This window comes from Syngnathus typhle, linkage group LG17 (assembly GCF_033458585.1).
Source record: "Syngnathus typhle isolate RoL2023-S1 ecotype Sweden linkage group LG17, RoL_Styp_1.0, whole genome shotgun sequence".
Classification (NCBI taxonomy): Eukaryota; Metazoa; Chordata; class Actinopteri; order Syngnathiformes; family Syngnathidae; genus Syngnathus; species Syngnathus typhle.
The window spans coordinates 7673880-7700221 of record NC_083754.1 but is presented as its reverse complement, the minus strand read 5'-3'; the positions used below and the strand labels follow the sequence as shown (position 1 = coordinate 7700221).

General features: G+C 52.6%; 4 protein-coding genes and 1 long non-coding RNA gene across 10 annotated transcripts; 2 read left to right on the top strand and 3 right to left on the bottom strand.

The window, feature by feature from the left end:
* Positions 1 to 182: 182 nt before the first annotated feature.
* Positions 183 to 7584, top strand: stx1b (syntaxin 1B). Of its 3 annotated transcripts, XM_061302783.1 has the most exons (10): positions 183 to 506; positions 3962 to 4036; positions 4192 to 4291; positions 4941 to 5015; positions 5089 to 5162; positions 5276 to 5384; positions 5516 to 5589; positions 6061 to 6198; positions 6280 to 6390; positions 6650 to 7584. In XM_061302783.1, exons 1-10 carry the CDS (start codon positions 477 to 479, stop codon positions 6728 to 6730), a joined length of 867 nt encoding a protein of 288 aa, XP_061158767.1. In that variant the 5' UTR covers positions 183 to 476; the 3' UTR covers positions 6731 to 7584. The 3 variants fall into 3 exon arrangements, with proteins under 3 accessions (XP_061158767.1, XP_061158766.1, XP_061158768.1); XM_061302782.1 differs by having other exon boundaries at positions 6061 to 6390; XM_061302784.1 differs by lacking the exons at positions 183 to 506; positions 3962 to 4036 and adding an exon at positions 4667 to 4742 and having other exon boundaries at positions 4150 to 4291.
* On the bottom strand, positions 1284 to 11825 carry LOC133170112 (uncharacterized). Its single transcript, XR_009718510.1, has 3 exons — positions 11561 to 11825; positions 4076 to 4282; positions 1284 to 2386 (listed from the first exon to the last, which is right to left on the bottom strand). It is a non-coding gene; the product is annotated as an uncharacterized LOC133170112 (long non-coding RNA).
* A 222-nt stretch (positions 11826 to 12047) lies between these two features.
* Positions 12048 to 19618, bottom strand: si:dkey-89b17.4 (zinc finger protein 646). 4 transcript variants are annotated; one of them, XM_061302760.1, is made up of 5 exons: positions 19440 to 19618; positions 15632 to 18309; positions 14257 to 15369; positions 14078 to 14172; positions 13618 to 13759 (listed from the first exon to the last, which is right to left on the bottom strand). In XM_061302760.1, the coding sequence occupies exons 2-4, from the start codon at positions 18130 to 18132 to the stop codon at positions 14094 to 14096; spliced, it is 3693 nt and encodes a 1230-aa protein (XP_061158744.1). In that variant the 5' UTR covers positions 18133 to 18309; positions 19440 to 19618; the 3' UTR covers positions 13618 to 13759; positions 14078 to 14093. The 4 variants fall into 4 exon arrangements, with proteins under 4 accessions (XP_061158742.1, XP_061158743.1, XP_061158744.1 ...); XM_061302761.1 differs by having other exon boundaries at positions 13623 to 13762; positions 14080 to 14172; XM_061302758.1 differs by lacking the exon at positions 14078 to 14172 and having other exon boundaries at positions 12048 to 13759; positions 19440 to 19617.
* A 417-nt stretch (positions 19619 to 20035) lies between these two features.
* thoc6 (THO complex 6) lies at positions 20036 to 22282 on the top strand. The gene is made up of 13 exons (XM_061302780.1): positions 20036 to 20105; positions 20298 to 20389; positions 20455 to 20519; positions 20591 to 20694; positions 20775 to 20812; positions 20913 to 20961; positions 21045 to 21116; positions 21188 to 21290; positions 21456 to 21505; positions 21586 to 21648; positions 21720 to 21830; positions 21900 to 22028; positions 22129 to 22282. The coding sequence occupies exons 1-13, from the start codon at positions 20091 to 20093 to the stop codon at positions 22207 to 22209; spliced, it is 972 nt and encodes a 323-aa protein (XP_061158764.1). The 5' UTR covers positions 20036 to 20090; the 3' UTR covers positions 22210 to 22282.
* med15 (mediator complex subunit 15) lies at positions 22267 to 26226 on the bottom strand. The gene is made up of 18 exons (XM_061302766.1): positions 26028 to 26226; positions 25614 to 25701; positions 25486 to 25537; positions 25383 to 25406; positions 25153 to 25317; positions 24780 to 24955; positions 24437 to 24703; positions 24217 to 24312; positions 24049 to 24144; positions 23870 to 23988; positions 23669 to 23796; positions 23479 to 23613; positions 23342 to 23405; positions 23203 to 23269; positions 22983 to 23137; positions 22717 to 22883; positions 22552 to 22650; positions 22267 to 22476 (listed from the first exon to the last, which is right to left on the bottom strand). Exons 1-18 carry the CDS (start codon positions 26093 to 26095, stop codon positions 22340 to 22342), a joined length of 2103 nt encoding a protein of 700 aa, XP_061158750.1. The 5' UTR covers positions 26096 to 26226; the 3' UTR covers positions 22267 to 22339.
* Between the last annotated feature and the right edge of the window lie 116 nt (positions 26227 to 26342).

The window sequence follows — 26342 nt, the reverse complement described above, 5'->3', positions numbered from 1 at the left end:
GACGCGTGCGCAGTGGGCGCCTCCCCTCCGCATCCCTCGCCCCTCCCCCTCTTTTTCTGCAGCATCAGTACCACTTTCTCTTCTTCCTCTCTCTCTTTCTCCGCTCGCCTCCTCCTCGCCTCGCCGCCCCTCCCCCACTCGCTCGTCCCGCTGCTGCGTTGCGGGCCACACTGTGACCGCACCGACGACGAAGAGGAGGACGAGGAGGAAGAGGACCGCCGGGGGGGGCAGCTGCTTTCCAAACCACACGAGAGGGGCCGCCAAAAAAGAACAAGCGGAAGAAGAAGACGTCTCTCTCGTTTCCTCTCGCCATCCTCTTCATTAGCGACACATCGCAAAGGGGGAATTTTGCGGCGGGAAACCGACGACAGAGATCCCCCCCCTTCACTCCCGGACCAACCATATAATACTGTACATCTTCGAGCCCCCCGCTCCCCCCACCCCGGACCAGCCGCGTACGTGGTCGTCGAGCAGCCATGAAGGATCGAACGGCGGAACTGCGGAGCGTAAGCTGACATTTTCTCCATCTCCCTCCTCTTCCTCTTCTTCCCCCTCGTGCGGCCTCCGTGCGTGCACGCGTACATGCAAAGGGATGAAGACGTGCCGCCGTCACGTGATTGATAGTCCCCCCGCGTGTGCGTGAATGAGGCGCGTCCGTGACATTTTGCCGTTTTTCGCGGGCTTCGACGCAGAGGCCTCGGGCGCGCGCACGAGGCCAAAGAGATGGGCTCCTCGTCCGCGCGCGCGATGACCTGCTGGAGGAGGAGAAAATGCAGACATTTTTTTAACCAGCGCCCCTCCGACACCCCCCCCCTAAGCCCTCAAAGCCACGTCAGTGGGTCACGGTGGCCTTGGAGGAGGTCTCCTTCCTCCAGCCTCACCCATTTTAAGGGCCGCCACGCGCACGCAAGCTTCCTTCTTTCCACCATTGAACAGCTGATGCTTCCTGCGGGCGGGGGGGGGGGGGGGGGGGCACTCTGCAGCACCTATAAACTATCCATCCACCCATCCATTCATCCCTCCAGCCTTCTATCTCTCCATCCATCCACCCATCCATCCACAGCACATGTATGTGAGGCACAGGTGTGCAAATGAAGGCGGCGGGTGCGCATGGGGCCCGCCGCATCATTTTTTTGTGGCCGGGTAAAGCAAATTGGTGCTTGTCGACTCACAAAATTCTGGAAACGAATCGTGATGAATCTCGTTATAACGTTTGATGGCAAAACATACACATTCTTTTGACGGCACCTTTCCCAGATTAATTTCGGCACTGGCCCTCAAAAAGCCAAAATTTGAATTGGCGCAATGTTGTTGACAGTTGTGAGTCGCTGTTTTGTGAGGGGCTTCTGATCAGCATGTTCAAACATTTATTTTCCAACAATGCTTCAAAAACCGCTGTGAATTTTGGTTGTTTTTTCATTTATGACCAACTTCAATCGTAAATACAAATAATAAATCTAACGGCCACGTTTGAAATCAAAATGTTAAGTATATATGTAAATGTTAACTACAAATGTCATTTTCATGATTTGATTCCGAAAAGCGATTGCACAGTATTTGAAGGATTGACACGTGCTGGCATTCCCCACGGTCAGAACATCTTAAAAAAAAAAAAGAAATTCTCACCTGATCTCTTTTCACACTTTGACTGCCAAAATATCTTTTGTGTCCCAAATAAATTCTGATGATTCACAAGACATTTTCTCAAGATGAAAATTACATTTCTCTCCTCTTTGCCATGAGCGGTAACACAGAAGCACGTTGAGACTTGATTTCTTTTTTGCCTTCTTTTCCAAACGGTCCATTTTTGTCCCTGGAGCTGTCTGTCTTTTGCATTGATGCTGTTGCAATACACCAGAGGGTTGTGTGAGCTGAAGTGGCAGGTCGTGGCGGCTGTTTTTGCTTCCGATGCGACTCCCGACTGATGTAGATGTTTGGTGGTGGTCCGAAGGAGAGGCCGTGATGTGCCTACTGGCAGCCACGCCTCTGTCAGCCTGCCCCAGGGCAGCTGTCGCTACACAACGTCCTTTACCACCACATTGTGAATGCATAAATAATGCATTTTGTGTCTTTGAGTGTCCAGAAAAATGCTATACAAATCACATAGATTATTATTATTATTATTATTATTAATGAGCACAATGACAACTCATTGTGGGCAGAGATACGTGACAAATATAGTGTAGCGCCAACTACTGGTGAGGAGGACTTACTCCACGTCCATCAGTGGCTGGTGACGGCAGCCTTTATCATTACTCAGCCTTCTTACCTGTTGTTGCGTTTTTGCTGTCTTGTAACGTGACTGATGAAAGGGAATGAAGACCCTCACTTGTACCGTTGTGGGCATGCTTCAAGCTGTTTATTCGTCACTCCCAGTTGAAGTTGGCTGAAAACACATCCAAGAAACAAAAGAATATTAGACATTATTTACTGGAACAGCATATTTAAGTTCAAGCAAAAGTCCACTTGCTTCATGCTAACATATAATGCAAAACATCATAGACTGGCTAACAGTCATTAGCATAAATGTTATGCTAATTCCGAGTAGTGTTCCAGAACATTTGACCCAAGAGTCTACTATACAGTTCACTATCTAAAAAATCCTCTACGTAGAGATTTGAGAGGATTCGATTAATCGTTTCTAATCTCAATTCAACTCTGCTATATTCTACAATATGGAAATTAGGACGTATTTGATTGGTCATTTAAGATTTAGCGTCAACCATGTAGTCCACTACTGTACTGTATCTAAAAATAGACTGAGGGAAGATCGCTTCAAATTCTGACACGTAGCAGGCGAACACTCTATTAATAATAACACAAAAACAGTGTGATTAATAAAAATAATAATATGGTTAGTGCAGTTGAGCTCGACATAACCATTGACTTTTTGTGGCGAGGCACAAGGCTAGGATTGAGAGGTCACATTGCCTTCTGATGTCACGTCTGACATCACTCATGTGAAAGTATGCCTTGAAGGGTTACCACGGTAACAGGTTAGCCCTGATTGCTTCAAAATTCATTGACTACAAAATGGAGGCGATTGGAAACTTTTCAACATCTTTGTGCATGTTTGTGTGTGTGTGTTTGCGCCTGGTTGTCTTTGTGTGTGTGTGTGTGTGTGTGTGTGTGCGCGACATCCAGCCATGGAGTGAAGGGCACAGCGGCCATAGATGGCAGCTAGGTCATTTTCACATGAGCCCGAGTCACTCTTCACTTGTGTGTGCGTGTGTTTGTGTGAGAGAGAAAATAGAAAACGTGATGTGGAGAAGCGTTGTGCTTTTATTAGGAGCTGCAGACATTTTGTAGCAGTGCCCTCCCACTCCCCCTCCTTCTGTAAATGCAGTTGACTCCATCCTATCCTCCTGCCGTCCTTCCCCTCCCCCACATCCAGCCATCCCTCCCCTCCCCCACTTTCACTCTCTGACCCCTGCTACACGCCACCCCCTCCCCCACTCGCTTCACATTGCACAATACACACCACATCACCTTTATTTGCACTGCTCCATGTGTGTGTGAATGTGTGTCAAGTGTGCTTGCGTGTTTGGATTGTGTGTTTGTGTGTGTGTGTGTACAACCTGAGAGTGTGCAGACAGGAAGTTTACACAGTTACCATGGTAACTGTCACTGAGCACATCTGCTTCCAGATGCTTTTATTGTGAAGGGTATTCTGGACCTACATGTCACATCATTGTCTGTGTGTGTGTGTGTGTGTGGGCTTATCAGTTGAGCCAGACTTGCTGGACATGTTTGTCCATGGGGGGGCGTGGCCTCCTACAGTGGTCCCCAATCCCCACCCTACGGTTCCATATTGGTCCACGGGCTTCTTTTTTTTTTCCCCTTCAGGAGCAGCTTATACGTCATAGAACATTCCAAAGAGCAATATGAGTTGGCCTGGGTTATTATATAATGGCAAATCATGTTACGATGAGCAGTTGCAATTGTGTTGTTTGAACTGCAGGCTAAGGACAGTGATGATGATGAGGAGGTGGTGCAGGTGGATCGAGACCACTTCATGGACGAGTTCTTTGAGCAGGTAACGCGCATGTCACAATCGATACACACACACACTTACCCTGCCAAAATGCCGGTGAGGCGTAATCACCAACATCCTGTTTGAGGCGATGCCATGTGTCATCCGTGTTGTGACAGGAAGCGTGTGTCTGTCTTTGTGTGTGTGTATACGTGTAGGTGGAGGAGATACGCGGCTGCATCGAGAAGTTGTCCGAGGATGTGGAGCAGGTGAAGAAGCAGCACAGCGCCATCTTGGCTGCGCCCAACCCTGATGAAAGTAAGCTAATATTATTCCATGTTAGCATGGCAGGATTTAAGCTAGTCATTGGTGTTAGCATCATTTTGGCTCGCCGTCGAGCCATTCGGCAGATGACAGAGTCTTGTGATGCCGGTATTCAAATTTTCAAAAGCATTTGCTTTAATTTGCACTCTTCTGCGCTAACATGATACGGCTGGACTATATAGTTGAGTCAAGAGTCAAATGAAAAAAACGTTTCGGAGGACTTAAGGGGGGACTTTTAATGACGTCATTGCACAATTGCAATGTCCCGCCTCAACATCGCCAACGTCCACTTTGATATGCGCATGTGTCCGCGATGATTGATTTTTTTTTTTGTTCTTGTTTCTCAAACCCTCTCTTGCTTCCCGTCAGCCACGTTTACGTTTGCATGTTGCATGCCGACCCCGCCAGTCGTCTGCGTCCGGCGCGTCCTCTCGCTTAAGCGCACGTGAGTTTGTCTGGTCAAACAACAGCCCCTCACTAACATGACCTTTGGATCCCTCCTAATAACCTTTGAGGCAAAGCATGATTGGAAAGGTGTTTCCCATGGCGACCTATCATCTTCATACCCACACACGCAAGTTAGCGTATTGCTAATCCTGCATGAGCGTGCAGACAGGAAGTGACCACAACATGTGACCCGCAGAGACCAAACAGGAGTTGGAGGATCTGACGGCCGACATCAAGAAGACTGCCAATAAAGTTCGTTCAAAATTAAAAGGTAATCTCTGGCTAGGAAGTCAGGCGCTCTTGGTGTTTTCACAATAAAAGCACCGGCGCCTGTTTACCCACAGCGATCGAGCAAAGCATCGAGCAGGAAGAAGGTCTCAACAGGTCTTCGGCGGACCTCAGGATCCGCAAGACGCAGGTGAATTCTTACGGAACAAGTTCACCAGTTCATGCAACAAGACTAGGTCCCACTGGAGGCAACTCTACCGCCTTACGGTAGATGTGATGTTTTGTTCCGATGCCCCCCCGCAGCACTCCACGCTGTCCCGCAAGTTTGTGGAGGTGATGACCGAGTACAACACCACGCAGTCCAAATACCGAGACCGCTGCAAGGACCGCATTCAGAGGCAGCTGGAGATCAGTACGTGATACACGTCTTGCACACGCAACGACAACAGGCAACCTAACTTGTGTGTGCTATGCTGTGTGTGTGTGTGTGTGTGTGTGTGTGTGTGTGTGTGTGTGTGTGTGTGTGTGTGTGTGTGTGTGTAGCCGGGAGAACCACCACCAATGAGGAGCTGGAAGACATGTTGGAGAGTGGCAAGCTGGCCATCTTCACCGATGATGTAAGCACCGCACCTAAGCTAGCCAACATGGCTGCCGGCCAAAATGGCCACGGGCCAAAACGGCCGCCGTCTGGCGGGTGCGCTGACACATCAAGTGAACACGGCCTCTGTCACTGACCTCTGTCACATCATGCCGCCGCACGAGCTTTTAATTTGAAGGGGACACTTGGTGTTATCCCGCCCCCTTCATTTTAGCAGCTCTCCGAGGTCAAGTCATCACACCTTACTTGTAATGGATTGGAGTCAAAGGTCACCACTAACATGTTAGGGACCTCTTCCTGACTTGTCACAAAACTGTCACGATCATGTAAAGGACCTGCTAAGGTCCGGGGTCAAAGGTCAGTGCTAACTTGTCAATGACTTATCACGGACGGACCTGCCAATGACTTGATGCCGACCTGTCCGAGACTTGTCACAGACGTGCCAAAGACTTGTGAATGAGCTGGTCCCAACCTGTCAATGACTTGTCAGATCAAGATGGATTCCCAGATGACCAAACAGGCCCTGAACGAGATCGAGACCCGGCACACCGAAATCATCAAGTTGGAGAACAGCATCCGAGAGCTTCACGACATGTTTGTGGACATGGCCATGCTGGTAGAGAGTCAGGTAGGTAGTATGGGCCAGATTCTTGTATTATTCAAAACCTTGGGACCACCCTTGACTCACCTGTGCTGTGCTGGTTTTCAGGGCGAGATGATTGACAGAATCGAGTACAATGTGGAGCACTCTGTCGACTATGTGGAGCGAGCCGTCTCCGACACCAAGAAGGCCGTCAAGTACCAGAGCCAAGCTCGCAAGGTAAACAGCGGCCACAATCATAACTACCACCGCAACCGAGTCCTGTGTCAATAGTCTGTCGGATCGTTTCCACCAAAGTTGCCCTTTGTCACCGATTACAATTTATGGACAGATTTTCTAGGAGCAGCCGAGACATTGAGGGTCCATATTTCTCTGTGAAAAATCCACATGTCCAGTTCCTGGGACTTGAGATTGGCATCGTCCAGTGACCTTGATCCGAGTGTCCTTGCCTGTGTAACGGTTGCATGTCTTCCCTCAGAAAAAAATCATGATCATCATCTGCTGCGTGATCCTGGGCGTGGTCCTGGCGTCCACCATCGGCGGGACTTTGGGCTTCTGAGCTTCCGGGACGCCCGTCGCCGCCGTGACGACGTCCGTCGCTGTGACGACGGCCATCGCCGCCGTGACGACGCCCGTCGCCGTGACGACCGCCTGCGGTAGACGGACGGGAGCCGGAGAAGAAAAAAAGCCCAAAAACTTGAACCACAAATGCAAGAAGATAACCAATCAGCAAACGGGACACACTTGGGGTGGGCCGAGGTCCAAAATTCCCACCAAAAGCAACACCCTGAAATGCACCACGCTGTCCGTGTAAAGAGCGTAAACCGGCTCGCACGCCGTCCACATTTTACTTTGCTTCTTTCTTCTTTGGAGCGTCGCTTTCCTTTTTTTTAACGAGACGGTGATGGCGACAGCGTAGCCTGGCGGGAAAAGTCCACCGGTGCAGTCCCGCACAAATAGTCCGCCACCCCGCCCTCCGACAAACACGCACAATGGCTGTGTTCCGAATTCCTCCCTAGTCACTATATAGCACCTGCTATCCAGAGTTGGGGGTCAACAATTTGTTACACTGTGTAGCGAGCACGCTATCATATACACAGGTCGCATATTCGCTGTTTGGCATTCATAGATTTTTTTTCCCCGGAATCTGTCTTCTGATAGTCACTGAAAAACTCACACTCCGCCCAAAAGGAGTAACAATATAACTTTGACACCATCTGCTGGCATTTTGGTGCTGAAGTGAGTTGAGGAGTTTAATTTGGACAAAACTAGTCCTTTGCCGCCATCTTTGGTATTTGCTATACAGTATAAAGGTACGCTAAAAAATGTATAAAATTGTGGGGTAAAATTCAATATAAGAAGAGAATTTTGTAAAATACTCAGTTTAAAACAATAGATCGTTATTCTATTTTATTTTATTTGCTCATGATTTATTTGAGTATTTTCTCGTAATGGCCTTGTTACGTAGCTCTACATCATCGGGAATCATTCCCTACATTCGAATCACTACAAAGGCATTTGTGGTGGACCTTTGAGGAACTATCTAGGTCCACAATATCTAAATTGCGATCGGGAATGAGTGACGGATTCCCAACACAGCCAAAGCGTCCCACGAGTCTTTCCTGATTCGGAGACCACCCCTCATTGGTCATTCATGACAGTCAACAATCCGCCCACTTTCACTTGATTGATTGGAACAAAATCCGGTGTTTATGAATAAGGGGAGGGCTGGGGGGGTCATTTGAAGGTGGCAGGTTGCCATGGCAACACATCAAGCCAAGGGTGGGGAGGAGGGAAGGGCCTCAGGTGGCATAGAGTCAGGGGCAGGGTAGTCAATCTATGCAGTTTCGATTACAAGTGTGACCGGCCCGCCCACTGACCGCAGCCCCGCCCACTTGGTCTTGCGGCCATGTTTCGCGGCGCTTGGTGCTCCTTTTACTGTACATGACCGCCTCCCGTCACTATCTGTTGACGTCACTTCCTGTTGACATCGCCAGAGCCGTCTATCGCCTCCGTCTGGCCGAGTGTATTTGTAGTTGTCGACAAAGTTGCTCGGCATCCTAGCTTTGCTCTAGCCTAGCCTGAGCTTTAGCCTAGCTTAAGCTAGTACACACAAGATTCAAGACAGTGGAGGAAATAACCCACAAGATGTTTTGTGGCAGGAAGCTAACTTCCTTCTCCAGTAGTTAGTATAGTCGAGTGAACTAAGGTGAAACCGCACCAGAGAGTTAAGGTCAATTTGCCCCAGAGTGCAACTATACAAAAAGACGTTCACATAGTGAACTTCCTTTTAAGGAAATAACATGTTTGCGGCCTTATGGTTTTTTTTTTTTCAGTGGGTCCAAACGTTGCAACATGTTTGAAAAACATACAAGCTTGGCACCATTAGCTTTGTTAGCATAGCGCATGTCTAATTGTTGAGGTTCTGTGATGCTAAGGCCTGCCTCCCACCACAAGTGAGGCGAACAAGGACCCCAACACCACAAACAGCACTCGGCATTCAAGCAATAACGTCATCGAGCGATCGCTCTCGTTACAACCCGGCATCGGTATTGGCATCGCGAGCCAAGCTAGCACGGAGCACGGCGGCTTGGAGGCTAACAGGAAGCGGGATCCAGTGGCTTTGTTCAGTTACTGCGTGTCGTGTAGTCTTTAACGCTTTTAGCTGTGTGACGTGTTGTGGCAAACAAAACAAAAGCAAGCGTTTGTAGCATGTTTTCTTTTCATTCCTGAAACCAAAACCGACTTGCGTGTGCACCAAAGTTTTTTCGTGTTGTGTTGAAACCAAACCCGTCGGCCGCGCCTCCTCGTTTGCTCGCTCGCCTCCTGACAGCCAAACAAGTTGCTCCTTTTCCACAGCAGTCAGTCAAATTGGGTCACGCTGGGACGTCTCGGACGGGTTTATGTGCGCCACAATCATCGTCCCTCAACAAACGCAAACATGGCGGCACGAAGGAAGGTGAAGACGTGTTTGAGATTTTGGAATCGGTCACTCATTCCTGACTTCCCAGTCCTCAAAGGGACTTTTTGACAGGACATTTTAGGAACTATGTTGGTCCACTACATAAACCTGCGTACAGTACAGATACTGTACATAGCTATTTGGGAGTCAGGATTGAGTGAATGATATTGCTCATCGTTGCTGTGTTCGGAACCATTCACTCATTCCAGAGGCATCTTAGGGACGATCTAGGTCAGGGGTCTCGACGTGTGTGGAGGTTACTGGAGATCATCCAGCAGGTCACAAGTTTGAGAGCCCTGACCTAGATCCACTAGACAAATATCTCCATCTAGTGATGAGCTAGTCAGGAACGCAATCACTACTGAGGGATTTGCAGTGGACGTTTGAGGAACTATCTAGGTCCGCTCTAGAAAAATCCCAATAGGAAGTCGTTGGGAATAAGCGAAGAATTCTGAAAACAGCCTCAGTGTTGTCCTTTGTAGTTTTGGAAAGATGACAGCGTGGATCAGGACATCCCTGCTCCCTCTCCAACCCAACCCGAGGCCCCCTACCCCCAATCCCATGTCACCGCTCCTCCAAAAGGTGAAGATACAATAAGTAAAAAAATGAAAGAAATAATAAATAACTATGAAAAAAGCATGCAAAGCGTTGTGGAGTTTTGCATGGTGATGTTTTTCGTATCCCGACCTGCCGCCATGTTGCGCACTTTACCGCTCATCGGCTCTGTCTTTGTTAGCACGTTAGCACGTCAGCCGGCATCTTTTCACATCCCCCCGTGGTGCCCCCCCCAAGCACCGATCCCCCCCCCCATGCTGTTGGAGCGACAGGAAGCACAACGACGATGACGCTCGCTTTTTCCCGCTCTGACAAAAACAAACAAAAAGCGCTCCAAAGACCAGCCTGCGGTTAGCTGTTAGCATGCCGACAATTTTGCGCGGCAGCGTCCTCCATGTTTGTAGTCCCGACGACGACGACGCTCTCTGTCTTCCTGAAAGCATTCCCCAAACCAAAACTCCTCTTGGTCCGGTCGCCGTGACAACGTGATGTTCGCCATCGATTCCGACGCTCCGCCCACATCTTTGTGCTCTGCCCCCCCCCCCGAGTCAGTATTCATTTGTATTAGTGGGAGGAGTCACGAGAAGGACTTTGACTTTGCTGTTGTCGTTGTTGTTGTTCTGATCGCCATGGAGACGGGAATGTGTAATTATTGTAAATAACCACAAAAAGATGACCTGCATGTTTATCTAGAAAATTCCAGACAAAGTTGACGGCGTGCTGGAGCGTCCGATCCTCTTTAGCTGCCAGGCCGCCACCTTGGCGTCGCGGGGCGGGGTTAGCGTCCACTTTAGCCGTCTTCTTGGCGTCCCAAAGCGCCTAGCGGCGTCTCGGCCGAAAGTGCTTCCTCCGTTTTGGCGATTTTGTCTCTCGAATTCTTGGCGGACGTTCCGCCAAAGGACGACCGTCCGGGTTGGGGCCCCGTCCGCCCGTAGTAGTTATCCGTCTCGTTGGGCCTCCTCGCCCTGGGGCCCCTCCCCGTCCGCCCCTTCGGCCCCCCGCAGGCAGGCCGAACTGGACAAAGTGCAATATTATTTTGGCGGCGTCAAGGCTCGGCACTAAAGAGGACAGACAGCGGGACATCCGCTCGGCTCGCCCAACTTTGACGGGAAATGCAACCTGTGTGTTTCTTTTAGTGTGTGTTTGTGTGTGCGTAGTGTAACGTAAAAGCCATCCGTCCTGCCCTCCCAAAACACTTAAGATCCCCGTCCTTCGATTGGCAACAGCTCCCCTGCCCTGCCCCCTCCCTCGTGCTGCTGTTGGCTGTTTTGTTTCCGTTGGTGTGACGTGCCAGTATAACCCCCCCCCCCCGAGCCCCCACAACTCCCTGACCAGTCGCTCTCTCGCTCCCTGTCCCCGTCCCACTTCCCTCCATGGATCTTTAAGATGACAACTCTATGCAGATGCGTCTTTTCTAAATGTGTCCAACATTTTAAGTTCTAACAAACAAACAAACAAAAAAAAAAAATAATCAAACCCTGACAGAAATATTGAAACATGAAGAAATAAAGAAGGATTGTTCAGTGTTCATGCGCCTACTTTCTGTTTCCATGCGTGTGTGGACAAACATGCATTACTTAGATGTATGATAGAAATTAAAGTGCAGATGGATGTTTAGACCTGTATTGACACGACGAGTGTTTGATGTTTGGCCAATTTTGGACGATGAGATAAATGAATAGACGGATAGATGTGAACATGTGTGAATGAGGGACGTCTATACTACGTAAGAGTCACAGCCGCGGTGTCAAATTTAGTATTCAATTCAATTAGCAACCAGACACAAACACAATATAGTTTTTGAATTTAAGTATTTCTGCTATAATTTCATCTTCGATATTAGGTGGAATTTATAAGGTTTCAACGACTTACCTTAACTTAAAGAAGAAGCCTTTTACTTTGCCGGTAAACTTTTACAGAGTGTTTCTTGAAGGGAGAATGTTGTTTTCACTGACACTTTGTAAAGTTAGCACAGCGAGGACGAGCTGGCGTCACCTTGTCGCCCTCCGTTAGCTTCGGTCCACACTTCGTATCAAGTCGTTTTTAGGCCAAAACATGACGAGGAATCCGGCATCGTGTGTCAGAACGGCTTTCACGTCAAACAACCTGCCGAGTAGCCTGGTTAGCTAGTCTGCTGCTTGCGTGCAAACCCACGCCCCCTTCAGGGTGGATGCCCTCGAGATGGAAGATTTAATGATCTATTTGAGTGGACAGGCCGTGTTTTCATGAGCTAACTGAATGGACAGACGAGTGTTTGTCAAAATGTGTGTAAATGGAGAGGTTAAAATGATATGTGTGAATGGACAGACAAGGTTTAGCCGATTTGGTTCTTTGACTGCGTCGACAAAAGCAAAGCGTGTTTGTGGAAGTCATTTAATGCGTGTAAATGAAGTTTACAGTCGAGTTTGATGTCAAAACACGAAATACAAAATACAAAGTGACATGCGAAGACTCATCATACAAGTGTAAAAAGAAGCACAATCAATATTAAAACAATAACGTTAAGGACACGGGTTCCCGGGAGGCCAGTCAGTCCACTTCTTTCATTTAGAAATTCCACGCACGCTTCTCTCGTTGAATGACATCCAGCATGTGAATGGACGACGCAAATTTGTCGTCCGTTTTGTTTTCAGTCCTCAGCAGTTTCAAGTTAACAAGTTATCAAAAGACGTTAGAAAAGTCACGTGACTTCAAACTAAGCGTACATAAAGTCAAACGCGCTCGCTAACATCATGACGCTAACTAGCACCTCAGCATCCAATCAATAAATACGGCAAAAGCTACGCTAGGAGATACAAAGGTCCCTTTAGCACAGGGGACCAGAAGGATTATGAGACATCACAGCTCTAAAGACATCTACACACTAGCGCTGCTGCTACTACACACACGTACGATACATACGTGTATTGATAACACGCTAACTATCCTACACAATCAGGAGGCGGATCTTCCTGACAGACACGCCCATTACCCACTCGCACGTGGGCCAATCCTGTTTGCGGGAGACAGCGTCCAAAATGCAGAGGCCACAAACGTTACGGGCAGAGGCATATGAAAAGTCAAAGTCCCGCCTCTTCAAAGCAGCCTTAGCTCCGCCAATCTGTCACTTGAGTCTCGCTGAGTGTGTGTGTCCAGGAAGCGCGTTTGAGCCCGTTCACACGTCTAGCTTCGGCCAGAGCGTGTTTGTGTTTGTCTCTGGTGCACCGAGCCCCGCTAGCAAGCTGAGTTCAGATAAAGGCGCCACCAAAATTGGGCGGCGGGCCGGCAATCCTGCGGGGCGTCGCCGCAGAGTTGTCGGCCCAGTGGACCTTCATGTGGTGCCTGAGGTTGGACTTGGAGGAGAAGCGTTTGTCACACTGCGAGCACGTAAAGGGTTTTTCCTTCGTGTGCATGCGGCGGTGGCAGATGAGCTGCGTAGACACCCGGAAGGACTTGCCGCACTCGGGGCACTGGTAGCGTTTGGGCTCGGTGTGGATGCGCCGGTGGTTCTTGAGGGACATCAGGTTGGGGAACTGCTTGTGGCAGGAGTTGCAGAAGAAGCTTCCGGTCTTGTGGCTGTTCTTGTGGTTGACCAGCGAGCTGGCGTGGCGGTAGGAGCGGCCGCACTGTTCGCACACGTGAGCCTTGGCTAACGCCTGCCGTGCGCGGACCCGGTTTTCGGCGCCAGCGCCCTGCTCTTGCATCAAGGTGAGGTCAAGGCCCGAGCCCCAGCCCGGCCGGTGGCGATGGGGCGGGGGCCGCAGTGGCGCTTGGCCGTGGCTGATCTCCATGTGCAGCCGGAAGCTGGCCTGCGTAGGGAAGGCGCGGCGGCAGGAGGCGCAGGTCAGCTCCCGCTGTTTCTGGTGGACCCGCCGGTGGTTGTAGAGTTGCGAGGCCACTCGGAAGGTCTTGCCGCAGTCGTGGCAGTGGTGGCGGCGGATCTCCGAGTGGATGCGGCGGTGGTTCTTGAGGGCCAGGAGGTTGTTGTATGTCTTGAGACACACGGCGCAGTGGTAGATGCCGAGCGTGTGCGTGTTCTTGTGGTTGAGGAGGGAACTGGCATGACGGTAGGAGCGTCCGCATTGGTCACACCTGCGCACAGATTCAACGTTAGATGCCGAGTAGAAGCGCACATCATGCGTACATCAACGTTACGCTACTGCGTCGGCATCACGTTAGCGTTACAGTATATGATCTGCAATCCGGCTTAGCCAACAAGACTTCCTAGCGGCCGAAGCAGGGGCCTGGCGAGGGGGACCGGCCCAAAGGCAAGGTCACCCTGGTCCGCCCCCACGCCCTCTTCCTAATCTTGTCTACAGGTGGGCCGGTCTCTCGCACACACGGACACACAACATCAGCAGCACAAAGACAGAGTGGATGCTAACTGAAAGCAAACGGGGGTGACTTAACTGGTCTCTCCACTAATTCAATTTGTCCAAACTTCAGAAAAATCCGAATTCCGGCACGCGAATGGTCCCAAGGAAGCCGGATTGGAGATCATATACCTGGAATAGACATGTGCAGAGCTAAATTCATCTTCACTATTTGGACAAGTTCCAAAAATGCTAAACAAAGCGAGGACAACTCACGTGTAGCGACACTCGTCGCCCTCTCCCGTGCCGCCGGGCGTCTTCCTCCTGACGTCCAGGCCTACCTGGTTGTTGTCGCCGCAGCGGTGTCGAGCCAGTCCGGACCTGCCCTGGAAACTCTTGCCGCAGGTGGGGCAGCCGAAGGGCGTGGCGCCCTCCTCGTGGACTTTCTGGTGGTTGCGCAGAAAGCGGGCCAGGCGGAAGGCTTTCCCGCACGTGTGGCAGATGTGCTTCTTGCGCTGCGTGTGGATGCGCATGTGGTTGCGCAGAGCCATGTAGTTGGTGTAGGGCTTATCGCAGAAGTTACAGCGGAAGTCGCCCGTTTTGTGCGTGTGTTTGTGGTTGAGCAGAGAGCTGGCGTGCTTGTAGGCGCAGCTGCACAGGTCGCACGCGTAAGGCCTCTCATCCGAGTCCAGGTCCACAGAGCTCCTCTCTACGCTGACGTTGGCCGAGCTGCCGGCCGACGACGAGGACGGCATGTGCTGGGCCGGGCAGTCGTGCGCGGCCAGCTGCTCGGCCGACGAGAAGCCCTCGCAGCAGCCGTCGCACTCAAAGTCCATCTGGGCTCCGGGCCCTTGCGGGCCCTTGCACAGGCCTGCCGTGGTGTGCGTGGCCAGCTGCCTCTGGGTACGGAAACCCTTGCCACACTCCTGGCAGTTGTGCTTCTTCTGCGCAAAGTGGAGGCGCAGGTGGTTCTTCATGGCCAGACGATTCGGGTAGGTGGAGTTGCACACGTTGCAATGGTACTCGCCGATTTTGTGGAGGTTCTTGTGATTGGCCAAGCTGCCCGCGTGCCGGTACGTCTTGCCGCATTCCTCGCAGGCGAAAGGCCGCCGCCCGCTCTCCGCTGGGTCAAACTTCTGAGGCCTGGACGTCCCGGCCGACGAGTAGGGCTTTTTGAAGCCCTGCTGAGCGTACTTGACACCCACGGCGGGGCCCTTGGAAGACTCGCCTCGCATGCTCGCCATCTGAGACGGGCCGGGCTGCTGGTAGCGCGAGCCGTTGGGGCCGGTGCGGACCAGTCCTTTGGCCCGGTGTTCTTCATGGAGACGGAGGTGATTAATCAGCTGTTTTTGGATCTTGAAGGCCTTCCCGCATTCTTCACACTTGTGCCTGGAGTTAGAAGGGACACGTCAATTTAGCTCATCGCAGTTAATAAGTCAACAACAGAAGTCATACAAGTCAACAGTTAGACTAAGGATAGTCAAGTACCAGGCACCGATATCGGGCCGATTTCAAGGTATCGGTTATTCTGCCGATACCAACCTAGGCAAAATTATCTGACGCGACTGGCATGACACCTGTTGATGGTTGGACTGACCATCCCTCAACACCTGACCCTTTACCTGGTGGCAAAGTAAAACGGTGGGCGTACCTTTTGAGGTCAAAGTGAGTCCTCTGGTGGTTCTTGAGGGCCAGCAAGTTGTAGTAACGCTTCTGACATACCAGGCAGCGGAAGACGCCAGTCTTGTGAGACTTTTTGTGGTTGAGCAGGGAACACGGGTGTCTGTAGCCTCGCCCGCACTGGTCGCACTTGTGGGGTTTGTCACTTTGGTCCAACATTGGCCGTCGGCCATTCCCACCGAGGTCACGGCTTCCGCCCGCGACCCCGCCGCCCATGCCCTCGCCTCCGGACATCCCTTTGGCTCCGTTGAGGCCCTGCTTGCTGAGCGAGCCGGCCCGATTCTTTCCGGGACACAGGTGGGTGATCAGGTGGTGACGGTCAGCGAAGAACATGCCGCAGTCCACGCAAATGTGGTTGCGCCCGTCCATCTTGTCACCGCCGTTGGCCGAAGCAGCTCCAATGCCCTGTTGTTGGTCATCGGGTCTCTGCGGACCGTGGACTAGTTGGTGATTCAGGAGGTCTTGCTTCCTGGAGAAGCTTTGACCACATGTGGAGCAGATCATCCGCCAGTCCTGCTCCAGACTAGATGGTCCAGGACCGGAGGGATTATTGGCGTGACTTCGCAGATGGCTACGCAGGGCTCGTAGGCTGGCGTAATGGTTCCCACACACGGAGCACTGGTAGATTTCTCCGTCGTCTTCATCCTTGTCAGGATTTGCCATCCTCTTCCCTCCGGTCTGGGCGTACTGCCGCTGACCGGTCCCTTCCTTAAGACCGTCAGAAGCCTGCATGGAGCTGCTACTGGAGTTGTGGTAGTTCATGTTGCCGATAAAACCGTTGGACATGTTACTCTGCTGCTGTGGTGGCGCTTGACCTCGGCGGGAGCACATGTGCGATTTGATACCGGACACGTCGGCATACATCTCACCGCAGTCGGCGCACACGTGGCGGTCGGCCTGCCGGTGGGCGGAGCCCCCGTCGAAGCGCTCGTGGAACTCCAGCGAGTCCAAAGCGTTGCTGTGACCGCCGTCCGGTACAAAGTGGGCAGTGTCCGTGAGGTTTCCCGGCAGAGAGATGGGCGTGGTGGCGCCGCTGCTCTCCTGCACGTAGCTCTGCTGAGAGTCCAACGTCAGCGGCTCCGGCGATAACCAGTCGTTCCCGTCACCCAGAGGCTGGTTGGAGGAGCGGCCCTTGTGGCTTCGCAGGTGGCTGTGTAGCGCCGCCAAATGAGGGTACTGCTTACAGCAGACGCTACACTGATAGTGGCCCGTTTGATGACAGCGCTTGTGGTTGACCAGGCTGCCGGCGTGCCGATAGCTCTTGCCGCACTCGCCGCACTTGAAGCGACGTTCGCCGTCATCCGGAGAGCCGGCCTGGGCCACGCGGCTTCCCGATGAAGATGACACAGAGCCCTGGGAATCCGAGTTGAGTATGGAGCTGTCCTGGCCGTGGGAGGCCGGGTGGGGGTCGTGGGTCAGATAGTGTACTTTAAGGGTCTCCAGGTCGGGATGTCCCGCTCCGCAGTATGCACACGTATATATGGGATTGTTGACGGGAGGGCCCATGATGGGGTCGTAGGGACCCCTCTTATCACCGGGCAAAGGCGGGAGGGGTAGAGGGTCCCCAAGAGCTGGAGTGTACGCCGGCGATCGAACTGCACTCAAATTGTGAGGCATGATGCCGGGAAAGCTTCGGGACAGTCCGAGGGACGGCGAGGTGCTGTTGTGAAGGAGAATGTGCTCCTGGAAATCGGCCTTGTTGGGGAGTGCAATCTGGCACAGGTGGCAGAAGCAGGAGTTGGCGTTGTCACTCTGGGTGGCCTGAGAGCCGCTGCCCCCACCGCGCTCAGACTGGTGGAGGCCGCCTCCGCCGCTCACCATGGACGCTGCAGGGCTCTTGAACTTTGAGTGAGTCCTCTCGTGGCTGTTGAGGGCAGCCAGGTTGCTAAATTGTTTGAAGCACACAGAGCACTTGAAGCTTCCTTGCTGGTGGCACTTCTTGTGGTTTACCAAGCTACCGTGATGCCGGTAGGTTCTGTCGCACTGGTCGCACTTGAACGGTCGATCCCAGGCGTCGTCCGACTCGGGGGAACCTTTGGTACCTTCGTGGCCCTGCAGGGCGCTATTGTTCAAGTGAGAGCGTCCGAAGCCGTCCGGGAGCTCCTGGCCGAGGGCGTAGTCCCTTTCGTGAGGGCCTCCTTCCTCGGGAACCTCCTCGTTCTCTTCTTCGGCGTGAGCGCTACTCGGGGACAAGGTGTGTATGCGAAGGTGGTTTTTGAGAGCAACCGCGTTGGGCAGGGTGCGGGTGCAGACGGGACACTGGAAGGAGCCCACTTCGTGAGACTTTTTATGGTTGGCCAAACTAGCGGCGTGCTTGTAAATTCTTCCACACTGTTCACACTCAAAACGTGCACTTTCTCCTTGCTGGTAATGTGCTTTCATATGTTCTAGAAGACTTGGAGTACTGGGGCAGACCATATCACATTCTTTACAGGGGAAACCCTTGGCACGACTCATATCATGCATTGCCATAGTACTCTGGCCAGCTTTCAGGTGGGAGTCGCCACGGCGCGACCGCCGGTGACCATTGGGACGGGTGGGAGGGGCTTTCGCTTGAGAGGGGCTTTGCTCATCAGTCGAATACGCCGACCATCTTCTCCCCAACGGCCAATCGGGCCACGCCCCTGGCAGGTGGCCTGTGAGGCGTTACTACGGAGACAAGAGAGGGGGGGGGGGGGGGGTGAGCATGTGTATTAAGTCAAGTGATTCATTTACTGCAAATACAACATTCTGCATCTGTCTCTGCTAGCAATGTAGAGTAACACAACAATTAAATGCTCTTTCACAGATGACACTTGGATGAGCACGATTGCACACTGGAGTTGCATTGCATCTAATTAATATCTGCATGCGCACAGGTCACATATGGGCCAAAAATATTGACCTGCAGTATGCATGGAGCCCAAGTCCACTTTACAAAAATAAGTAGGAAATGAAGTAAAGGACTGCAACCGACTTTGAGGTCTTCAGTGTTTCTATGGCAACATGTCATCAGACAACACTTTCATGTGATAATCTCATTTATTTAGCATGCACGTGTTGTTGTTTACGTGTGAAGTTGCCAATGGCTTTCTGTGACTGACGTGCTGGCGCAGTGAAGGGGAAAAGGGGAGAGGAAGACTGTGGGGGAAAGCGGGCCGCGCGTGGAGGGGGCCGCCTGACCTTGGCCCGACTCCAGCGCGCATCTGTCGGACAAAGCCAAGCATCTTTCCCGCCGCGCGGCTTTTCCTTTCACGGAGCGTCATTCGCCGCCTCCACCGTTAACCCAAACGAGCAAGCTGACGGGTTGATTCCGTCCACAACAAAAATGACAAGGGCTGTTCAGCGACGAACCGCCGCCTACCTGCCCGCACAGCGCGCAGCGCGGCCGACCCGGGGCCAAATCAGCCCAGTGGCGGCGACCACGGCGGCGCTTTAGAACATGTTTGACTTTGACGAAAACGCCATTGTGCACGTTAACCACAAGCAGCCCGACAACGTTAGCTCGCCGGCTAGCTGTTTAGGAACCTGGCTCGTATTCTCAGCTTGACAGCAATAAAGCAAGCAAACAAACAACCAACCAAGCACCCAGCCACCACAATGCTCACTCTCAAATGTACGCAGACGCAAGACGCGGACTGCTTTCCGCAATCAGCCTCGGCCGGCGGCCGTGTTAGCCCCTCCGCTAGCCCCCAAGCTAACTGAGCTAGCCCCTCAGCTACACAAAGATGTCGACCCTCCGCGCGCGGCCCCCCCTTTAGTGTGGGGAGGGGGAAGCTGCTTTGCAGCCTCAAACTTACCCTTCCGCTGGCCTCCGCGTCCCGCTAAATGAAGCGAGTTGCGTCGGCGTGCGATGCAAACGAAGAACGTTTGGTCGTCAGCGACGAACCATGTTTTTTTTTTTTTTTGGGGCATCTGCTGTTTTTCTTTTGCACGCTCGACTTTTGCCTCTTGGCTGTCCGCCGCCGCTACGACGACAGCGACGACAACACACTTCCTGCCGCGCACCGCGTCATCATGCGCGCAGCACGACGACGACGACCAGCTGGAAAAAACGATAAAGCACGCCAATTGATCATTTGCTGTCTACAAGAGTTTTCATTTTTATTTTCCACATGAACGGGAGAAGCCAAGCCGAATGGTGCCGAGCCGGGCCGAGCGGGAAAAGGAGCAGCGCCATGTTGGGAGATTTTCTTTTGTTTTCGTCTTCCCTTAATGCTTTAGCTGTGTTTTGTTGTTGTTGCTGTATTGATGTGATGACAAATTAAAATAAATATCCCCCTTCAATACCACACACTGATTAACGCACTGCCTGCCATTATGACAATACACCGAGCATGTCGCGATCGCGCTCCTCAGACTACATATCCCAGAATGCAATGCGCGGCGACGTGCATTTTGTGCGCTTGCACTGCCGATCAAATCGCGCCGTCCGTGCACGCAACTCAACAATGGGACCCGTCGAGGTAAACTTTCTCCTTTCTTCCTCCAATAAAGATGACTTAATTTGAGTCATGGCCAAATAAAATTGACTGCTTTTAAAACGAAACAAACATCGTTGTCCTAATTTGTGTGGAAAGACAACTATGATACAACAGCCTCAAAACGTGCACATCTAAACATGTATGACATGTTAAGAACATGCGACGTATCCACAGCTGCTGCACATGTCAGTGTTCTCTCAACGGTTTTCACCATGTGGACGTTTCCTGGCGGCGGGAAACAACTACGGGGAGATCGCCATCTTCAGGTGAGCCTTGCGAGGATGATGATGAGAACGGGCGATAAAGATGCTGAGGAAGAAAGTCGTTTCAGTTTGTGCGCAGCTTTGAGCCCTGATGCGTCGGAGGCGGGTCGGAAGCCCTTGTTTACGTTTCCAGGTGAGCAATGTTGAGCTTTTGTCCATTTCGGGTGAAGCAAATGTCTATCCCACTGACTGGGTGCATCTCAGCTCACGACGGTCCCGTGTTGTGTCTGGAGTCGTTTGGTGGCCATCTGCTGAGTGCCGGGGACGGGTCGGTTAGCGCTTGGAATTGGGCCGAGCTCATCAAGAAGGTAGTGACACACGATGGCACGTTGACATAGCACCGCGGGGCGTAACTCACTGTTGGGCTTTTTTTGTGTGTTGCCTTCAGAATGTTAAAGTTGTGTGGACAAAGAGACCGGAATACAAGTGAGTGGCGGGCCCCAACGCAGGACGGCTCACCGTTCACCAATGTCTGGCTTGCGGCAGATCACGTAAACGCCTTCTCTCTCTCTCGTTCCTCCATCAGAGCCAACATGGAGATCCCAGAGATCAACGCCATGGCGGTCAACCCCCGAGTGAGTTGGGAAAAGTTCTGTAGTAGTACACGCTTTGCCCTGTTTGAGTCCACTAAACAAAAGTGTTTGTGTGTTGGTGTCAGGACAACAGCGTGGTGTTTGGTGGCGGTGACAACAACGTTCACGTCCTGGATCTTGAGCACGGCGTCTTTAAGGCGGGCTGCGAGTGCAAGTGCCAGCATCGCTAAGCGGCAGCCAATGTTGACGTTTCCATCTTCACCCTCAGGCCGTCTTCCGAGGACACTCGGACTACGTCCACTGTTTGAGTGTCAGAGAGCGCGAGGGTGAGGTTCTCTCGGGCAGCGAAGATGGCGCCGTCAGGATGTGGGGTGAGGCCAGAAGGACATCTTAAAGTTCCATATTCCCTAAATTGCCACTTTTGCTGGAATTGCAAATTCCATCTTCCCCAGAATTTGGAATTTCCTGTTTTTCTGGAAATCTCCTGTTAAGCACACAAATGACATTTTGTGATTGTTGAGTCTTGTTGTGTGCAGACAGCAGGACATCTCAGTGCGTTCACTGCGTGGAGGTGCACAAGTACCAGGTAAGATGCCGTCATCACGTGGCTGCAGCTGTCTGTTAGCGTACTGTTGATTTAGCTCCTCGTCTTTCCGTGTTTGACAGAAATGTGCCCGCCCTCAGTTTGGCAAGTGGATCAGCTGTTTGACCACCGATTCGGATTGGATGGTGAGGAGGCAGAAGTTCTCAGTGCAGTGAACATCCTTTGGTTCTTGGTTTTGATTGTTATGTGGGTCCAGCTGTGCGGCGGCGGTCCGTCCCTTTCCCTGTGGCACCTTCGCTCCCTGACGCCCACGTCCGTCTTCGCGCTGAGCGGCTGCCAGAGACAAGCCAGCTTCTACCAGGACATGGTGAGCAAAATCCGCTACAACTGAAATGGCACCGCGCCGCCTTCAACTTGCGTGTCTGTCCTGTCGCAGATTCTGGCAGTGGGCCAAGGTCCCACCGTGTCCCACTGCCTGCTGGGGGGACAGGTCAAGGCTCAGATCCCGTGCACGCCCAACAACGTCAACAGCCTGGAGCTCAACACCAACAGCGCCGAACACCAGGTAGTCGGGGATGGGAATCCATAAGCAGAAAATGACGTAGCTACTAACTGATCACAGGCAGGCATGTGTCAGATGTATGAAGCTTTTTTTGGTGTTGTAGGTCTTGACGGTGGCAGGAAGCAGCCAATTTGTGGACGTGTTCACCAACGTGTCCTACAGAGCCTTTTCGCTACACTTTTGATGCACAACACTTTTTTTGCCTTCTTTTTTAATGATGTGAATAAAATGTCCTCATATGTGGTCTTCAGACGTGATGATGGTGTTTTATTAATGTTCAAAGAGAAAAAAGGTTGCCATTTGAGATGTTGCCATCACGCGGCGGACAAACAGGCCTGGCGGACGCTCTGCGCCCACGTGTGCAGAACCTCCGTCAGCGAGTGCTTGTCGGGGAGCTGCAGCAGCTTGGACGCCAGGGTCCTATGCACCGACTGCAGGAAATGGTTGGCGCCTGCGCACATTTTGATATCTTGCCACTTCTCGTAGCAGAAATGCCTCTGTAGCGATTGCTCGTAACTTTACTCACCGTACTGGTCGGCGTGGTCAGCCCAGTAGGGGCTATTGTCCGGATAGTCAGCGGGAACGCTCAGCTGGAGCGGCGGAACGGTAGGAAGGTTTTTGTCCTCTGCGGAAACAAAAGGAGCTCAGAGACGAGGCGAGCTTGTGGGGTGGGGGCGTCTTAGTGTCTCACCGAGCTTGCACAGCAGGTGCACGGCGCCGTTGTTACTGCAGTAGGCCGGGTCCAGGTGCACCAGGAACTTAACGTCCAGCCGGGCCACCTCGCCCTGCAGGATGTTGGGCACCTTCTGACGCTCATCCTCGTCATGCTTCCTCTTCCGCAAAGGAACCGACGGGCCGCTGAGGAGGATGCCGCAAAAAGTTACCCGTGGAGTGCAAACTTGCAGGCACCTGGGGAGGATTTTGTGGGGAGCCGGAAGAGTAGCCTCTCATGCTTACGTGATGGGTGGGCCGTGAATGGCGGATAAGGCGGGGGCGAAGGTGCGATGGAGCGAGTGGTTGAAGACGGGAGAGCGGAGGTTGGCCATAACCGCGTCAAGTAGTGGCTGGCACAAATACGGCTGCTTGGGCGGCAGTGGCGGCGGAGGTGTCGGCTGAGCAAAAAACGCACACGCGTTAGCGCTGATGATGTAACGCGGAGGGCGGGGGCGTATCTTACCACGGCCATGTCGTTCTTTAGCTTCTCCAATGCAATCTCACACTTCTGCAGCGTCTTCAGAGGACACCTGAAGGTCAGAAGAATTAAGAGGACTGTCTCCATGGTAACATGGAGTTCAACAATAGCCCAGTCCTTTCACCTGGTCTTGGGGTCTGTGAGGATGTTGAGGAGACTCTTCATCTTGCTGAGGTCCTTCTTTCGCTCTGACAATGACAACAAGTCAACGCCCGCTCACGAGAAGTGCATTTACATTTACCGCTCAGCCCCACCCACTACCTTCGTTCTTATCAATCTTGTTGATCATGCGACGCAGAGGCTCGATGTATTTGGAAAGCTGCTTAAGTTTTTCCATGTACTGCTGGTCCTCCTGGGACGCTGCCCCAGCGGGACTCATCACAGAGTTTGGGTTTCCTGTTAGGAAGACATGTTCAGATCACGGTCGCATGGGGTGTGTGCATGTTTGTACCTGGAGTGCTAAGTGGGCCGGGCGAGGGGACACCATAGTTCTGGGGTGTCCTGGCGGTAGACGGACTCTGTGAGGGTTGGGGGGATGGGCTGGGCTGAAAGCCCCCCGGAGACGGCGTGGGACCTGAGCTGCAGCAAGGATGAGGTCGTGGACGGTAAGGCAGAACGCCGACAGGAAGACGTCGAAGACACGTTCTCATACCTGGCCGAGTTGGGCTGTGAGGTGGGAGGCTGAGGAGAGGGTTGGGGAGGCGGAGGCATGGACTGCGGGGTCTGGACCTGCACGGGCGAGGGGGACGACATCATGGCATGCTGCTGCACCTGCCAGGACAAACAGAGCTGACTGACAGACCCTGAAAGGTCACAGCTTGGAGGTCATACCTGCTGCGTCACGGCGGCAGCATTGGGGGGCGGGATGGCCGGGGCCATTGCGGGCCGGGGCATTCGGGCAGGGATCTGCATGTTGGGACGCACCAGCTGGACAAGAATGGACGCGTGATTGACGGCAGCGGTTCCTTGTCTGATTCCCACCTGAAGGCGGCGACTCACCTGGCCTGATGCGGCGGCCATTTGCGCCTGTACGGCCGCCTGCTGTTGCTGCTGCTGCTGCTGCTGTTGTTGCTGTTGCTGCAACGCTGCCCGGGCCTGCACAGATGTTCAAGGGGCACGGGAGCAATGCTCAGGGAAGGGTCTCAGTTATGAAGCTCAAGAAAGGGGGACGCTGCTGCGGGGCCTTGGGTTAAGGAAGTAGGGTCAGGCGCCTTATGACCTGGAAAGCCTGCTGCATCTTGAGTTGGTGCTGCTGCTGACTCAACGAGTTGATGGGGACGTGCTGGGCGGGCGCCATTTGTCCAGCCAGAGACTGTGGAACCATGGCGGCCTGCTGCTGCTGTAGGAGCGGCTGCATGGGGCCTGGCTGAGCCTGCGCCTGCTGCTGGACCATGTGCTGAATGGACTGTGCCTGTGCCTGCGCATGCTGCTGCTGCAGCTGTAACTGCACCATCTGCTGCTGCTGCTGCATCCTAGACTGATGCATCTGCACACACACAAATTGGCGGCGGCGGTGGCTGAAGGGGACGAGTACCTGCTTGTGGTTGCGGTTGTGGGCGTACCTGGTTCTGCTGCTGCTGATTTTGCTGTTGTTGGTTCTGGTGCATCTGCTGCTGCTGGGCTCTCATCTGCTGTTGAACTTGGAACTGCTGCTGCTGCTGCTGGAACTGTTGGAACTGCAAGTTCTGCTGCTGCTGCTGCTGTTGCTGCTGCAAGGACAACTGGGTCGGACCCCCCACTGAGGACCGGAAACGAGAGTGAGAAGGTGGGGGGAAATGAGGGGTAGACTGCCATGTGTGCTTGTCATGTTTGCATGCCTGCGCAGTTAGCTTTGACCGGGATGTAATACTTCCCGACTAACCAAAGCTCCACCTCCACCCCGCCGCACAAAATCAAAGTGATGTGCGGCGCCTGCGGGCAAGCAAACGCACTCACAGGGTTGTGGATTTCCAGACACCCCGGGCATGGCATGCTGGCCTATCTGCATGGGTGCCATGGGCCCCATTCCCCCAACGGGGGCACCGGCGGGGCGGGGCCCCATGCCGATGGCCCCCGGGCCCCCTCCGACGCCCGTCAGGTTAGTTAGGGCATTGATGGGATCTAGTAGAGACAACACACGCCGCGTTACCTGCGCCGTCCACGTGCAGCGGTACAGATGCACTCACCTGGACCTCCCAGGGTCTTTTTGTCTGTCAAAGAAAATCAAGGCAGGGGTCAGATATCAAGGAGCAATGGGATGGCTGACCGAATGAATTAACGGTGACTCACGGATGTCGCGGTAGTGGATGATGAGCCTGGCCACCAGGGACAGATACTCCTCCTGCAAATACAACATTATCAATTTTCCTTCAAGATGCCACCTTTGAGAGGGTCCACTTCAAACCCTCCCGACTCACTCTGGACTTGGCTTTGATGTAAACGTGGTTCTCCATGTCCGTGCTGGACTTGCTGTGTCCGCTCCCCGCCTTCCTCTTGGCCTCCTCACTGCACAACATGGTCACATTTACATGCATCTTGAGGATTTGTGCATTCCTCCACGTTTACCAGCAATGCTGACAGGAGTTTGAGGACTCAAAAAGTATTTGACATGAGTTTGATGACTCAAAAAGAATTGGAAAAGCTGTTGATTTTGGTTTTGTCTTGACACATTGCTATTTAAATGCTAACACCACACACAGGGTGTAGCCAGGATTCAAACACACAACCTCAGAACTGCGAGCCAATAGTGATAACTAAACAACAAAAAGATGATCTTAAGCTAAACTGAAAAGCACAGAAAGCGATAGAGCGAAACGGCGATCAAATCTCACATCTGAGCAACGACTTTCTGCCGGAACTGAGGACTTCTCCAGTCGCTATCGGGTCCCGGAACCTCCATTGCGACGGCAAGCCAGACAATAAAGTTAATCAAACACGTTTCAGACACAAAATATTCAAAGAGCTACAACAACAAAGTGGGCCACAATCTCTTGACGCGCTCCTCTTGTCTTCTTCGTCTTCTATTCTGCGCTAAACAGTGACGCGCACGTGACCGCCACCTACCGGACGCGCATTTCTGTGAGATTTCCAGCAGTTTTCCATCAATTACAACAGCAAAATAAATTTTATTAATTTTATTTCAACAG

Bases quoted from the DNA above. Each gene is read 5' to 3' on its own strand.
- si:dkey-89b17.4 (XM_061302758.1), bottom strand. From the start codon at position 18,132: ATGGCAATGCATGATATGAGTCGTGCCAAGGGTTTCCCCTGTAAAGAA. The intron at 15,370-15,631 runs GTACGCCCACCG...TTCTAACTCCAG, and splicing joins ACTCACTTTGACCTCAAAAG to GCACAAGTGTGAAGAATGCG. The intron at 13,760-14,256 runs GTGAGTTGTCCT...ATCTGTGCGCAG, and splicing joins GGCGACGAGTGTCGCTACAC to GTGTGACCAATGCGGACGCT.
- stx1b (XM_061302782.1), top strand. From the start codon at position 477: ATGAAGGATCGAACGGCGGAACTGCGGAGC. The intron at 4,037-4,191 runs GTAACGCGCATG...GTATACGTGTAG, and splicing joins TGGACGAGTTCTTTGAGCAG to GTGGAGGAGATACGCGGCTG. The intron at 5,163-5,275 runs GTGAATTCTTAC...GCCCCCCCGCAG, and splicing joins TCAGGATCCGCAAGACGCAG to CACTCCACGCTGTCCCGCAA.
- med15 (XM_061302766.1), bottom strand. From the start codon at position 26,095: ATGGAGGTTCCGGGACCCGATAGCGACTGGAGAAGTCCTCAGTTCCGG. The intron at 24,313-24,436 runs GTCATAAGGCGC...ACATCTGTGCAG, and splicing joins AGATGCAGCAGGCTTTCCAG to GCCCGGGCAGCGTTGCAGCA. The intron at 23,614-23,668 runs GTACAAACATGC...TCTTCCTAACAG, and splicing joins CGGCCCACTTAGCACTCCAG to GAAACCCAAACTCTGTGATG.
- thoc6 (XM_061302780.1), top strand. The intron at 21,117-21,187 runs GCGGGCTGCGAG...CTTCACCCTCAG, and splicing joins TTGAGCACGGCGTCTTTAAG to GCCGTCTTCCGAGGACACTC. The intron at 21,291-21,455 runs GTGAGGCCAGAA...TGTTGTGTGCAG, and splicing joins TGGCGCCGTCAGGATGTGGG to ACAGCAGGACATCTCAGTGC.